The 15,832-nt window shown below is 28.4% G+C and overlaps 1 protein-coding gene and 1 pseudogene across 2 annotated transcripts; one reads left to right on the top strand and one right to left on the bottom strand.

Moving 5' to 3' along the window:
• The first annotated feature begins 1,588 nt into the window (after positions 1-1,588).
• Positions 1,589-10,483, top strand: LOC130810384 (U-box domain-containing protein 4-like). 2 transcript variants are annotated; one of them, XM_057676421.1, is made up of 2 exons: positions 1,589-2,927; positions 7,969-8,805. In XM_057676421.1, the coding sequence occupies exons 1-2, from the start codon at positions 1,920-1,922 to the stop codon at positions 8,032-8,034; spliced, it is 1,074 nt and encodes a 357-aa protein (XP_057532404.1). In that variant the 5' UTR covers positions 1,589-1,919; the 3' UTR covers positions 8,035-8,805. The 2 variants fall into 2 exon arrangements, with proteins under 2 accessions (XP_057532404.1, XP_057532405.1); XM_057676422.1 differs by lacking the exon at positions 7,969-8,805 and adding an exon at positions 10,270-10,483 and having other exon boundaries at positions 1,645-2,927.
• A 1,601-nt stretch (positions 10,484-12,084) lies between these two features.
• LOC130810385 (probable strigolactone esterase DAD2) lies at positions 12,085-15,076 on the bottom strand (annotated as a pseudogene).
• Positions 15,077-15,832: the final 756 nt, after the last annotated feature.

Below are 15,832 nucleotides of genomic sequence, written 5' to 3'. Positions count from 1 at the left end.
TGGTTTTTTTTAATGAAGTTCTGATAAAAAAATATTTACGAAATTAAGAAAAATAGGATCTTTTAGATAATAGATATTTTATTTTATTCAATATATTAAATTTCATGGAAAAAAAGTGATGACTATAAATATTTAAAATATATTAAGAGAAAATTAGTGGAAAAAATAATGGGGACCACATTCAATAAAAAACACTTTTACAAAATTAGTGAGAAACATATGGAAACCATAAATAATAATATAAAAATGTTAAAATAAAGTTAATGCAAGATATGTGGAAATCATAAGCATTATTGAAATATTAAAATGAAGATAAACAATATTATTTTTGTCAACTTGTAATATAAATATTAAAATTCTTTATATGAACAACAATAGAACAAGCGACAAATGGGAACTTCTTTAATGATCGGAGAGAACATTTTTTTTATTAGTTGTAGTTTATATTTCTTCCATTCCAACATACTACTTGCAAGTTGCAACGTTTAATTTTTTTACGCATTTCAATTTACTAATTCAATACTTAATATCTCTAATTATGTAATATGTATAATAAAAATTATTAAAATTTGATATTAATAATCTTTATATCAAAACGAATTAAATAAGATTTACTTAACTATATTTTAAGTTATAAATTAAAATTAACAAGAGCTTAGAACCAATAAAAATGTTTGATCGAACGAGTATCCTTTCCCTATTGGACACTTAGCCAATGAAAATGACTACTTTCTCTTTAATAAACAACCATACACTTAGCTAGAGTTTAGAAAAAAACAAAAAAGTTAACACCTTTAGTTGGTCAAACAAATCAACTACAATAGTCAATAGCCAACAACTAACAATCAATAGCGAATTTGCAAACATCCCAGTAAGCAATTAAGGTAAGAGTCAAAACATTCACAAGTTAGAGGTCACTAAATGTAAATCCCTTTGTGTATGGCGATGAAATTTTTGTTTTCGATATATGAACACCAAATAGTGTCGTTCATGGCACTATATGGGCCCTAGGAAAATTAAATTAAATGGACCCTCTCTCTATATGTCCCATTATAATTATAATACATAAGATATGTCCTAATTGACCGAAAATGCCAACAAAAATATGGGGTTAGCTATATGAAATAATAGATCAGTTCTCAATTGTCCTTATTTATTCATTTCTAATTTTATATCAGCTCTATTTATAAATCTAAATTTTTGATATTTCTCCCCCTTTGGTCTCCGACTTACTTGTCCGCATTTTAAATCCCTTAAAAATTTCTATTTTCTATATTTCTTATTAGCTTATCTTTATTGCACATGCCCATATCATCTTTTTAATTATTATTTTTCACGTTGTCTTTAATATTTATCACTTCTAAACTCTCTCTTTATATATACATTTTGAATTCTTTCTTTTAAAATTTATCTGCTTATACATCTTAACAATTGCATTCTTACTGATCTTATTTTCCAATTTTAAAAATTGTCAAAACAATATTATGTTTCAATATAAAATTATTAATCTAAAAATATAAAATCATATTAAATTAAATTTTAGAAAGAGAGCTAGGTCAATCAAATTTCAATAAATTGTCAAATTTCACTAAAACTAGTGTGAAAAATGTTACTTTAACTGTTTTTATTTTCCAAATTCTCTTACAAAAAAAATAATTGATGGTGGCCCCTTAACTTTTTTCAACTAAGTCTAGGTTCTCTTCCCCAACACTTCGCTCAACCCTCCCCCTCTTTTGTCTGTATCATTAAAACCACCCCTATAATAACTTCCATAATACCTTCATAATTCCTTCAACCTCCATTAATACCCACCTTCATGTGCTCCAATTACACTCATATAATCTAACAAACCCAACATATACTTCAATTTAGAATCAAGATCTTTTCCAATTTTGATTGTGAATTTTCTAAAAATTTTAATGGAAACGGAAAACATTCAGACAACGCCCACTGGGTTCACTTATTTGGGCATGAATTTCAGTGACCTTTCCATCAATGATAATTCTTCATCTGCGTTTAGCGATTGTAATAGCGATAGGTCTGGAGAATTCTCTTGCGCATCATCGGAAAATCGCCGGAAATTATGGTTATCTTGCACTGGAACCGGCGATGATTTTTCTGAAGATTTTATTCAACAATTGGTAAGGGGATTAGAGTCATCCTCAATCGATGAACAAAAACAAGCCGCCATGGAAATCCGGCTTTTAGCGAAAAACAAGCCGGAAAATCGCGTTAAAATCGCTCAAGCCGGCGCAATAAAGCCGTTAATATCACTCATAAATTCCTCAGATCTTCAGCTTCAAGAATATGGCGTTACAGCAATCTTAAACCTCTCTCTCTGTGATGAAAACAAGGATCATATTACATCAACCGGCGCAATCAAACCCTTAGTTCGAGCCCTAAGAACAGGAACATCAACAGCAAAGGAGAATTCCGCTTGTGCGCTTCTAAGATTATCACAACTAGATGAAAATAAATCATTAATCGGACGATCAGGAGCGATTCCGGCATTAGTAGATCTGTTGGAAAACGGAGGGTTAAGAGGGAAGAAAGATGCATCAACTGCACTGTATACTTTGTGTTCTTTGAAAGAGAACAAAATGAGAGCAATTGGAGCAGGAATCATGAAACCTTTGATTGAATTAATGGCGGATTTTGGTGCGAATATGGTGGATAAATCTGCGTATGTATTGAGTTTATTGGTAACGTTGCCGGAAGCGAGGCCGGCGTTGGTGGAAGAAGGAGGAATTCCGGTGTTGGTGGAATTAGTGGAGGTTGGATCGCATCGCCAGAAGGAAATTGCGGCGGCGATTTTGTTACAATTGTGTGAAGATAGCGGTGTTTATCGGACTTTGGTGGGGCGTGAAGGGGCGATTCCGCCGTTGGTGGCTTTGTCTCAGTCCGGTACCAGTCGGGCCAGGAAAAAGGTTAGTTCTAATTTCCATTTTCTTTTTTGTTATTGCTTTTTATTTTTTTTTAATTATTACATTTTGGATATTTTATAGGAATTAATTAGGAATCATTTTATGTGATTGTTTTTTTTTCTTTTATATTCTTGTTAATTTTAATTGTTTGGATGGATAAATTAGGAATGCCTGTCACGTAGAGGGATTGTAGGATGTTTTATTTTATATCCAAAAATTAAAATTAAAATTTGGTTATCAACCGTTAATTATTGTATGAGTGATTAACATGTGATTATGCAATAATTTTAATTTAATTAGATTTAGTAAATTTATCACTCCGTTTCTTTTCAAATGTCATATTTGTTTATTTGTCACTATTTATCAATCACTTTTAATTTATATTTTATTTTTAATTGATGCAAAAAAAACAGTCAAATAAGATTTTATTTAATTCGTCCAAACATAAGATTTATCAATATCTAATTTTTATAATTAAACAATTATTAAATTAATGTATTTACAAATATGAAAAAGCAAATTGATATATAAAATGATGTAGTTCTTAATTTATGAGTGTCAAGTCAACCTTGTGTAGTGGGGATCATCTAATCTTCTCTATAATTTTGTCAGATATCTTCAAAGGGACTTATATATATATATATATATATATATATATATATATATATATATATATATATATATATATTTTAAAGTTTTACTTTTTAAGTCTATAAGTTTTGGGACTAAATTTAGCATCATTGTGATTTTAAAATCTAAAAGAAGATATAATCAGCTCTTAAAAATTAGAATTATAATGTTCTTATCTTAATTGAGTAATTATTTTTTAGCTAGTTTCACGAGTTTGATTCTCACTTTTTTTTTATTTTTTTTTCTTTTGCAAGTTTTAACCGCGTCAATTAAATAATGTACTCCTAAATAAAAACTATAGTACAAAACATTAAAAGTTGAAGTTTGGTAACTTAGCTGGTTGCTGCTAAGCATGTTCATATGATCAAATTAGCTAAAAATAATGTTGGTAACTCAACTGATTTAGGGAGCTTGTTGAAACGAATCAATTAATTTGAACAAGTTGTAAAAAGCCAAGTTTTGGATAAAATAAACTTATGAAATAACCGGTCAAATTAGTCATGATAGTTTAGTTTGATGAATAATACGAATGCAAAATTTTTTTCCTTTCGTTTGAAATATTAATGGAGGGAGACTTTTTAGAATATTTTGGTTTAAGGATTAACTCAATTTATTGCAAGTTTGAATTTAAATGGACGTCCCTATTCTATGATTCTGTTGTTAGTTACATTGGTAGGTTTTTCTGTTAGTTCAATTTAATTTCTACTTCTTGGTAGGTGACATTGCCTATTCAAACTATCAAATATTGTTTAATAGTCTCTTTGAAACAATTTAATAAATTTGCCCTTACTCCAAATAATCAAGGGTTGTTGGTGTACAATAACAAGAATATTAATTAATTAATTCAAATGGGTTAAATACATAAGCATTTGAACAAATCAAGAGAAATAAGTTTAAACATTACTTTTTTGAAGAAACCAAAAAGCATAAACATCAAATAGGAGTACAATGATGTTTTGACAAAATTTATCTATAGTAATTATATGAATTCATTTCATGGTAAGACAGTCTGATACAAGACGAATTATTATTTAATTAACTTATCTAATCTTACGTTAAAAAAAAGGCTTATCTAATCTTTTAGATGTATTCAACTTTATCTTTGTTTATCATAATAAAGAGAAAAATTGCAAATCTCAAATAGCCCATTGTATCACATCATCAATACAATGAGGTTTTGGGAGGATCAAGACAATTTCTTATCAAGTTTATGTTCTTATTCAACATTTGCATTCTAGAAAAAATTTCTTCTTAGAGCTTGTTTGTTTGCACATATATTGGGATGTTTACTTTTGCACTCTATATGAATTTATTTACCATACCTACTTTTTAGTTATTTGCACATTTTAGTTTTTCTAATTTAAACAAACATCTTTAGGTTCCTCTATTTTAGTGTTAATAGTTATGTTATGATATTATTTTAACAATATATAATAGGAGAAAATGTTACTTCGATTATTTTATAATATTATATCAGTTACATCAACTTTGGGTTTCTTAACTTGAGTTATGTGATTGTTACTTATTAAAATAATACTTAAAAAAACATTAGTAGAAGTATCATTTCAATTCCATAAACTTGAGGTGGGAATTGGTGGGTACGGACCAAGGTGTAAGATAGTAGTCTTTTTAAAAATTTATTGTTATTGTTTATTAATATTAATACAGGATGGAATGAGAAAAGAGAATAACTTATGCGAATCGAATCTAAAATTTTATATATTTCCTCCGTTTTATATTAGTTGTAACATTAGGTAAAATGATGCTATTCAATCATCACTCTTAATTTGTGATTAGTTTTTAATCTATAAGTTAAAATATAGTCAAGTGAGATCTTGTTTGATTCGTCTCATTGCAAAAATTATTAATATCAAATTTTTATAATTTTTTATTATACATAATTAGAGATATTAAAAATTAAATTAGTCAATTAGACTACGTAAAAAAGCAAGCGTTGCAAGTAAATTAAAACGGATACATTAATAATTAAAATGAAAAGTGTAATTATTGGAGAAAAAGAGGAAAAGAAATGAAAAGAAAGAGACAGTAGGTAAGAAGGAACTGGGAAGGGCTGAGTCGATAAAGGTATAGATTGTGGAAAGTTGAGGTGGAGGATGGAGGATCACTCCACCTAAACCCTTTGTGCAAATTGCAACAAATCAGACTTAGAGGATGCTTCTTTATTTGTCTATTTAACCAATATTAAAAAAGGTTTTATTTTTTTTTTTAATTTTTTTTTTTAACTGTCCATCATCCCACTTCCCAACTTCCAAGCATTCTTCTCTTTTTACTCCTACCATTCATCTCATGTGGGTTTCACTTTCTCTATCTTCTCATCTTTTTTTACTACTTTTTACTTGTGTAAGAAAACATCTCTTCTTTTCAAAAGGTTATGAGTTTAAGTTTTAAAACCAATTATTTTTTATAGAAATGCAATGTAAGATTTGTCTAAATTACACTTTTTATAATTGGACGCTTTGTACATCTGTTTGATTTTTTAGAAATTGATAAATTATAGTGAAATCACTTTTTTAGAAATTAATAAATTATAGTAAAATGACTTATTAAATATCATATACATTTTATTCATGGAAAGTCATGAATGAAAACTTTTTTAAAGGTAATCACTAATAAAAATAACATTTTTGTTATTAAGAGACTAAAAGAGTAAAGTTCCCTACATATATCATTTAAGTATCATCTTCATTCGAGTCAAGTAATAAAATATCGTAAAATATATTGTCATCCCTTATTGTAGTAAAATTTTTTGACCGTACTTAAAACATACTCCCACATATACAGTTTAATCTAAATTTTTTCGTATTATTTATTAATTATTTTTAGTTTAATTGTTTGATAAATAAGAGAGTAAATTTTTACTAACAGAGATGCACGTCTTAGGGCCGCTTCACCCCACAATAGAAAATATGTTGTACAATTCTTTTGACATCTTATTAATGTTTGTGCTTCTTTTGAGCGAGGAAAGTGAAACCTTATCAATTTTGATTCACAGATTTGAACCATGTTGCAATAGGGCCAAGAACCCTCAATCAAAGTAAAACAAAAGGACATCTTAAATTTACAAATATTTAGTGAACATGTGATCCAGTGATTTTTTTATGGGCTTACTAAGTACTAACACTGTGTTGGACAGAGAGAAATAAAGTGAAAGAACGAGGAGAAATTTAAAAAGATGGAGAATTTATTGTTTAAATAACAAAAAGAGAGGGGAGGGATTTCAAGGGGTTGGGTTTGAAAGGAAAACATTGATAAACTTTATCTAGAATACAATCTTCTCTTAAAGTGGAAAAATTTAGAGGAAAAATACTGATTTTTCTTCTTTTATTCTTTTTTTTCTTCTAAACAAATAAGATGGACTCCCCCTCTTTGCCCCTTTCCTTTCTTTCTTTTCTCTTCTGATTTTTTATCCAAACACAAGTAAATGTGTTTAAATATCATGTACAACTCAATAGAAGTACTCCGTTTCCTAATCTTCCCATTTAGAATATTCTTTTTAGAGAGAGAAATTTGATTACGATTTTTATGGCATATATAGATGATAAAATATTTTCATGTGGGATCCTGTTAGATTCGTTTAAAGTATACTTTTTTATTATATATTTTGTATAATGTTTTATGATACGTATTTAGAGATATTAAAACTTAAATTTTACTTTAAAAACTGTGCAAAAAGTAAATAGAAAGAACATTAGAAAACAGAGGAAGTATTTATTTAATAAATCTAACAATAAATTAAAATATTTAGTGTTTGTTTCCTTAGGCGGTCGAAATAATTGAACAATTACAGAAATAATTAATGAGGACAATTATGTGCCACAAACTCAATTAATGAAGGAGGTTCGAGATTAATCTAATCATATATATTTAGCATAAGTAGTAAAGTAATCAACGTGTCTTTTGTGTTTGGTTTAGGAATTAGGAGCATCAATAATTTAGGTGGACATGTGAATTATGAAATGTGAAACCAACAAGACTCATGCTACAATTCTTCTACATTATTTAAATTAAATTAAATTAATGTGAGAGATTGTCAATAACAAAATACAAAATAAACCTCCTTAGTCTCTATTAGGTGTATTTGTTGAAATAAATTAATTTATTGTTTACAACAATTTGCAAAATTGTTTTTTAAATTAAGAATTAGAAATAAATAGTAGTTGAGTTTATTTTCAGCAAATCGAGCAAAAATAAGCTTATTTTTTACAATTTCTCTAATAATAATGTACAAAAATCTAACAAAATAAATAGTAGTTGGATAACGAAAGAAGTAGTGTGAATGAATGTTGTGTTCAGAAACGTGTTTCCCTTTATGTTGGATGCATGTTAGTTGTGATGACGATGTTTTATTCATAAAGAAAAATAAAAGATGGTTTAATTGTGAATTGTGGGACAGGCTGAGACATTGATTGAGCTTCTACGGCAACCAAGATCCGGCTACATCGCTGCCAAAGACATTTGATTCTGTCACTTCTTTCTGTCCCACATGTCCTCCTTCCTTCCCCATTATCATATTATTTCCTCCGTTTTGAAAATACTTGCATCTGATTGTGACATATTATGTAAGAAAATGTCACTATCAACTATAAATATAAAGACGGAGAAAATAGTACTAATTACTATTGGGGTTGAGACTAGAGAGGTTGCGTGCGTGTGTGTCTGTGTGCGGTTTTTTTTTTTTTTTTTTTTTTTTTATATATTTCATAGATTACGAGTAACGAGTAATGGTCTTCTTTTATTAAGAGGGTTTTGGCTTATGTTGTTTCGGGCCGAGTGAAGTTCAAGGAGCAAAGGGTGTATGATGTGTGTAAATATATTTTGAGATGTATTTTTTTGTCTTATTTATTTTGCTACACTATTTTTAATTTAAAAGCTTTGAAATTAAATGTAGCAAAATAAGTAAGATCAAAAGAGTATATCTCAAATGAAAGATAAAGAAAGGTGATTAACAAAGAAAGAAAAGAAGTTATATACGTGAAAGGAAAGCAAGAGATTAGCTGAAGAAGAGAATGAGAAGAAAAAAAAAGAAAATTAGTGTAAATAGTTTTGTTTAGAGGTTTGTAAAGAGAATGTATTAAGCAAATTCTGAGAGATGATGAATATCTCTCTTTTATATATGTTTTTTTCTTGTATTTCTTTTGGTGGCAAATTTATGATATTAGTTTTGTTGCATCAAATAATCATCTTTTTATGTGTGCTTTGTTAAATGATCCAACACATCATAAAAATTATGGCTCATTTTTAATCTTTTATTATGTTGATTTTTAATACAATATTAAAAATGCATATAAGTCGTATTATGCAACATGCTAAACTATTCGACTGTTATTTTCATATGCTAACATGTTAACAATTCATAATTAATAGGTTTTTAATCAAACAAAGTCACCTACTCTTAACCAACTTAACCTATTTATTTATTTATAATATAAGTTTTGTATAGACCTGATCTGTACTATTTTAGTGTGGATCAATATTAAAATAACAAATATTTTTCAATGATTATATTTGATTATAATTATTAAGTAAAAAATATATTATTTTTATATTTATAGTTAATACACATTAAAATAATATGGATCATTCGGTACAATTTTTATTCGTATTTATAATGTTTCTATTCTTGGAAAACTTCGTTTTAAATAAAATAAGCATGGTTGTGGGAAATTGTGCATTTTGGTAAAAGAAAGTTGGCTTCCCTAAAGTCCACCTTAATTATGCAATATAAAAATGATTAATCGAGGAATCTCCGTTATGGCTTTTGAAAAAAACAAGGATTAGGTAGTTAAATAGATAGTTGATATGAAACTTTAAGTCATATAATGAGATTATGAGATACATTGAAATGACAAGTGCTTGGCAATTTTTATAAAACAAAGAGCTTATAGTTAAATTATATAGTTATAGTATATAATTATATCTATTTTGAAATATTTACTAATAGAAATATATTATTTGAAAAAATATTACTTTAAAATGTTATATTTATTTTTAATTATGACCGACATACACCACTCCTTTTTAAAATCTCATTCACATATTTAAATAAATTTTTAAATTGTTGACATATTTGTTTTATTTTTTCATAAAATTTACCTTTTACGCACCTTTAATCTTTTTAAACACTTTTAATCTTCAAATTAATAAAAAGAGAGTATTGGATAAGACAGTCTAATATGGTTGCATACTTGCATCATCGGATTAGTGGGTTCGACGAGAAAATAATTTAACTTTTTATGCTATCATCACAATTCAAGACTTCTAGAAAAGGCGATGCTCCATTATCATCATATGCTTCATTCATCCCGAAATACTACTTATATTATACTATTAATTATGTTATGATTTGGACGCTGTTTATCGATCAAATTTATTTATATATTGTAATTAATATGTAAGAAAAAACATAGTCAAGTAAAATCTTGTTTGAGTTGTTTGATCATATACTTTCATCATATTAATTTTTCATAAAATTTAATTATGCGTAATTTACTATATAAAGGATTAATATAACACTTTGAATTATGTAAAATGTTATGAATAGTGTGAATTGAGTGCACAAATTTATGTGTACATTCATGCGTGAAATACGATTGATAAGAGAATTAAGTGAGTAACTTAATGTTTATAGTGATTAAGTGTGATTTATTTGTTGAAGTATCATGGGAGTTATTGGTTTTAATGGTGTTTAATGAAGAAGTGCAAAGGGTTTTAGAAGATGCTTTGCTCGAGCAGAAACTGTCAAAAGAATACTGAAGGTCGCTCGACCGAGCAAGCTCTTGGATGGGTCGAGCGAACAAATAAAATGTGTCCAATAGCTGTCTGTAGCCCGGTCGACCAGGTCGCTCGACCGATCGAGCTCTCTATTCTGGTCAAGCAGTTCCTCTGATGCGCCTAGCTAGGATGCTGTTTTTTGCTCTTCAAGTTCTTGGAGCTGTTTCAACTCATTCATCATTCAACATTAAGCATGTATTAAGTGAGCAATTGTCATTGAATGTACTTAGTACTATAAATAGATAGCTCTGATACTCATCCAAAATCATCATCAAACACAACCCCTAGGCCAAACACATAGCCTATTGTTATTATCTCTTACTCAATTATAATACTTCATTTGTAAGAGTGTTTTACTCCATTAAAACAAACAAGAAACTACACACCACGGAGGATGTAGCCATCATTGGGTGTACCTCCTTAAATTATTGTGTCAATTTTGCAAATTTTATCAAACGTTTGTTAGTTCATTGAAATTATTATTGTTCATCAAAGTTCTTAACATCGTATCGATCTTGGCAAATTATTTCATAAAAAGTCAAATATAACAACTATAACATAAAAAGTAGTAGTAAATTTAACAATATACTAAGAAGGTAGGAGTATTTTATTTGGAAATAATTATAGTTTTGATAAAGTACACATAAAAATTATTTAAATAGAAATTTTTATCATTAAATTAGCTTATTTAATTTTTTTTAATTACAAAATATGTTAAAGAAAAGGAAGGGATTATGTGAGAATCAAATTGAAAACCTAATGATATTTTCCCTATCAATATAAAAATGCTTGCTTTAAGCACCTAGAAACAAAAATTTCTCCGAAGTTATTTTTTGTCCGACCATTATAAATTTACTTGCTTGCTATACCGAGCAAGTTTATACCTTAGCAACCTCTACGAAAATTTTCTATAAGCTTATTTCTACTCCATATATCAACCATAAGGTCACCTATGCATCCAACAAACATAGTAAACACTATATTTGTAAAACAAAGGCTTCAAGGCAAAGAAGAGATGGTTAGGATGGTTTTGAGCCCCCTTCCGCCAGCTGATTAAATTTTCTTTTTATGATTTTTGGCCTCTTAGAAACTATGAATTAGCTTTTCGGTTTTATAATCCCTAAAATACAGCTATGGTATGACTTTTTCACTTAAAAGTCTTGACTTCACCGCTATTTTTTATAGTTCATTAGAACTATTAATAATAAAAAAAAAAATCGGATGGTAATTTTGAATTCTTCGAATAGATAAATGTTTTTTAATTTCGCATGGTAATGGAACGACCTTCGTGATCTTCCTGCATAAATCCACCGACTCTATTAGCTTGTTACATTTTGGCACTAAAAACCTTACTCATCTAATTATATTAGTTATTTGACATGGTATAAAAGGTAAACGTGACAAATGTCATGAATACAAATATCCTATACCCTCGAATAGAACATGTGATTTCAATCTTTTAGGTACGAAGATGCCATGTAATGCATAAGAATACTAATACAGGTACTACTACAATTACAATTTACAGAACAGATGTAGATACCAAATCATATTGAATGGGAAGGCATAACACATTGAATATATTTTGATATGATCCATATTCCATACATTCTACATACACAAATAACACAAACATAACAACAATAACAATGTCGACGCCTTCATCCCAAAAGATTATAATTGACTAAGTAAACTTTCTAAAAAATTCCCTTCTTCAATTCATTTCGACTATAAAATTTCATTGTGCAGGTGCTCGTCTAAGCACTTGGGCTAAGAGGGCAGGCGCACTAAGGTGAGGCAAATGGCCTTCAAAATTGAGCATAATCACAGTGGATTTCCCACCAAAATGGTTTTTCATATAAGTAGCTACTGATGTTGGGACTGACATATTTTTGGTTGTTTGAATAATGCAACAAGACACTTTTACTAGTCCAAGAGCACCTCTAAAATCACATTTAAACACAATATGACAAACAAAAAGGGATATATCTAGCCTCATATTAAACAATGTGCGACTAAATTCGCGCACTGCAGTCGAGACATCTGTTCCAACTGCTAGAGGAGCGAACCCATTTACCCAGGCTGCGTAGTTAGCCTCCATTGCTGATAATACGGTCTCTATTTCTGCTTCTTCGAATCCTCCATGGTAATCGTGATCGTTTAAGAACCTATATACATTAATTGTTTATTAAAAAATATTGTCAATTTAGTAGCATTTAGGCCATGTTTATTTAAACTTAAAAAATAAGATAGTTAAAATCAGTTTAAAATTAGTTACAATTAGTAAAAATTAATTTTAATCAGTACAACCCAATTATAATTTAAAATTAAAAATCGGTTACAATCAATAAAAATAGAATTTTAAACAGTGAATATCAGTTTCAATCAGTAAAAAGCTACTACAATCAGCAAAAATCAATTTGATCAGAACATACATAGTTAATAATTGAAACTTGTTCAACGTTTTTCAAGGAATAAATATCACAAATGTATTGTATAATTGTATGCAATGGAGGGGCAAGGCGCCAAGGCCCCTTTAAGGTATTAGAAATCTTTCAATTACTTTTCTCTATTATCCACTTTAAGATTTTGACACCTATTTTAGAATAAAATATAAAATGTCAAAATGCCTCTGTTAAAACTCTCTTAAGCAATAATAGCCATTAGATTGAATAATAGACTCTCCATTACAGTTTAAGTAATAGAGAGGATCCTAACTCCCTTAAAGATCTGATTAGAGTTGTAACATTAACTCTTCATTGATTGATAGGTCTTACAAAATCCAAAGTACTTGTTTTAGCATTGGTTACTATTAAAATTTTGAGGTGTTAAATAGTATAATTTTCTCGTTAAACGCCTATGATTAAACCCTAAGCAGATAATGGGTGGTCTCTAAAATTTCAATGATCACCTCCGTCAAGTCCTATATAATCCATTTATAGATCATGTATGTTTAATATATATGCCATATTAATTTACTAGGTCAAATAATTAATTGATTCGATTAATTATGACTATTATTTGCCATCATCCAACCCAACCCCTTAAGAAATTAAACAGGTTGATATAATGGACTGCGTCTTTTAACTTGCTAAATTTTATGATTTATAGTATAAATAATTTTTAGCCACAATACAGCAAATTAAGAGGGAAAATAATAAATAAATATCCACATAAGAATTGTGAAATAAATGACTTATATCATCCACTAACAACAAAGATAAAAAGTTTCAAGAATATCAAATGAATAATATCCAATAATTGAGGTTCTTGAACATAAGAACAAGCTCGTGTAACTTTATAATATAATCCACATGATTTAATATACTTTTGTAGGCAAAATTATGTAAATCGTCAATTATATTATTGGATCTATAAAACAGTGGTGAATTAACCAAATTAGAGTAAGCTTAGTGGTATTATTACGCTATGAAATCTCATAAAATTCTTTTTTCGATTGCATAAATTTAAATAGCATTAAATGCTATTCAAATTGTTTGATTGACTTTAAAAATCAACTATTATTATGATAAATTATATTGAAAATTATATTATTAAAATAATATCACTAAAACAGCATTTACTCAGTTGGTTTTCATCAAAGAATTTTGTAATTTTCGAAATTTATTTGAAATTGTCAATAATTAATCATCAAATTAAATCAAACATTTCTCACTCAATCCCTAAATTCTCTATAATTAATCATCAATTTACCATAGCAAGTATAGAAAACTCAATTTGATTTTCAAAATATAGCAAATTTAAATGATAATAGAAAACTCATTTTTACGTAGGATATTATTATTAGTAAATAATAAGAAAAATTAGCTGATAATCTTCTTTAATGTTAAATTGAGAAAGTAAATCAATTATGATATGAAGTAGGAGTATATAATTATAATTAATTAAATAACTTGTGAATTGACCCTTTAAATTAAGTTTTTTCGAATTACAGTCTTTAAATACTAACTTGTACAACGTTCAGATCAAATTATAAAATTTCAACCACCGAACTTATGTTTTCGACTAACTACTTAATCTAAATTTCGACAACTAAAATAGTCGAAATCCTATGAATATTTGACCTGAATATACAGTGATATTTTAGTGACTGTAGTGTAAAAAAAACAATATTGAAAATATTGTAATGGACAAAAGCCTTTAAACATTAATATTGTAATTTTAAATAATTCTAATTAATTTGTTGAAGGTATTTCTAATTGATACGGAAGTCAAACTAACCGACCGAAAAAACAATTCCACTAGAACCCTAGGTAGCAATCCAATCAAAAACTGTATCCATAATCCATATGACCAAAACTCAATGACACAATAATTAATCCATTTCGACGCAATTACCTAGGCGAAGCGCCAATAAGTATAAGCTTGGAGAACAAGTCCCGACGCCGAATCGAAGCAAGAAGTCCAATCATAGCGGAAATAGAATGACCTACATAAGCACAACGGCTAACGCCAAGAGCGTCAAGAATATCAAACAAATCATCAACAAAAGCGTCAAGAGTTGTTTAGCGACGGAAATTGAAGAAATCAGGATTGACGCTTCCTGCACCAGCTAAATCGTAAAGAATGGTTCGAAAATATGGTGTAAAGTATGGAAGGAGTCTTTGCCATGCCGATTGATCTGTTACAGAACCATCGGCTAACACCAAATAATTTTCGCCTATTCCTTCTACCCTTACATTTAATGCTTCTAACAGATTCTGACCCATTTTCATACAGAGGAATTTAATTATGGGTATGATTATAATTTGTTTTCTTTTTACTAGTAGAGAATTTTGTTTTTTTTTTCTTTTTACTGTAGTGGTTGTGGTAGAATTAGGGGTGAAAGTTTGATTTTTGGTTCGAATTTGATACGAATCCAAATCAAATTGATATTTTCAATCCAAATTTAAATTTTAATATTTATAATCTAAATTGAACCGAACCGAATTTTAACGTACCAATTCAAATTGAACCGAATAGACCGAATTGCACTGATTTGCATATTTTGCACAGAAAATCAAATTTGCATGTGTTGTTTCAAATTTATTCTTTCTAACGCTCCTAAATAAATATTAAATAATTTTAGGGTTTTTAATTTGAATAAGTAAAAAACTTTTAACAAAAATCTAAAAGTAGGGGAAAAAATTAATACAAATCAAATGGAAGATATAACATGCCTTTAACATTTCGGTTTTTTTGGTTTTGTTGGACCTTAGACCAAGTCCAAACTGAACACCGAATTATAATTAAAATTCAATCCAAACCAAACCAAACCAAGTTTAAAATATAGTCAAACCAAATTACTTATTCGATTTGGTTTGGTTCATTGTTCGGTTTTTCACCAAATTACTTACACCCTTAGGTAGAATGAAATGACTACGTGTGGTGACTTTATCTAATTTCGACCTACATGATTTTAAAGTGTTGATTTTAAAACAAATGCAAGAAAAGAGTATATATAGGCAAATAACGATTAATTTTTT

This window comes from Amaranthus tricolor, chromosome 4 (genome assembly GCF_026212465.1).
Source record: "Amaranthus tricolor cultivar Red isolate AtriRed21 chromosome 4, ASM2621246v1, whole genome shotgun sequence".
Lineage (NCBI taxonomy): Eukaryota > Viridiplantae > Streptophyta > Magnoliopsida > Caryophyllales > Amaranthaceae > Amaranthus > Amaranthus tricolor.
Note: the sequence above shows the minus strand (reverse complement) of the source record. Positions and strands in the feature narration are given on the sequence as shown.

Coding starts and splice junctions, on each gene's coding strand:
- LOC130810384 (XM_057676421.1), top strand. CDS start 1,920: ATGGAAACGGAAAACATTCAGACAACGCCCACTGGGTTCACTTATTTG. Junction 2,928..7,968: donor CCAGTCGGGCCAGGAAAAAG/GTTAGTTCTAAT, acceptor ATTGTGGGACAG/GCTGAGACATTGATTGAGCT.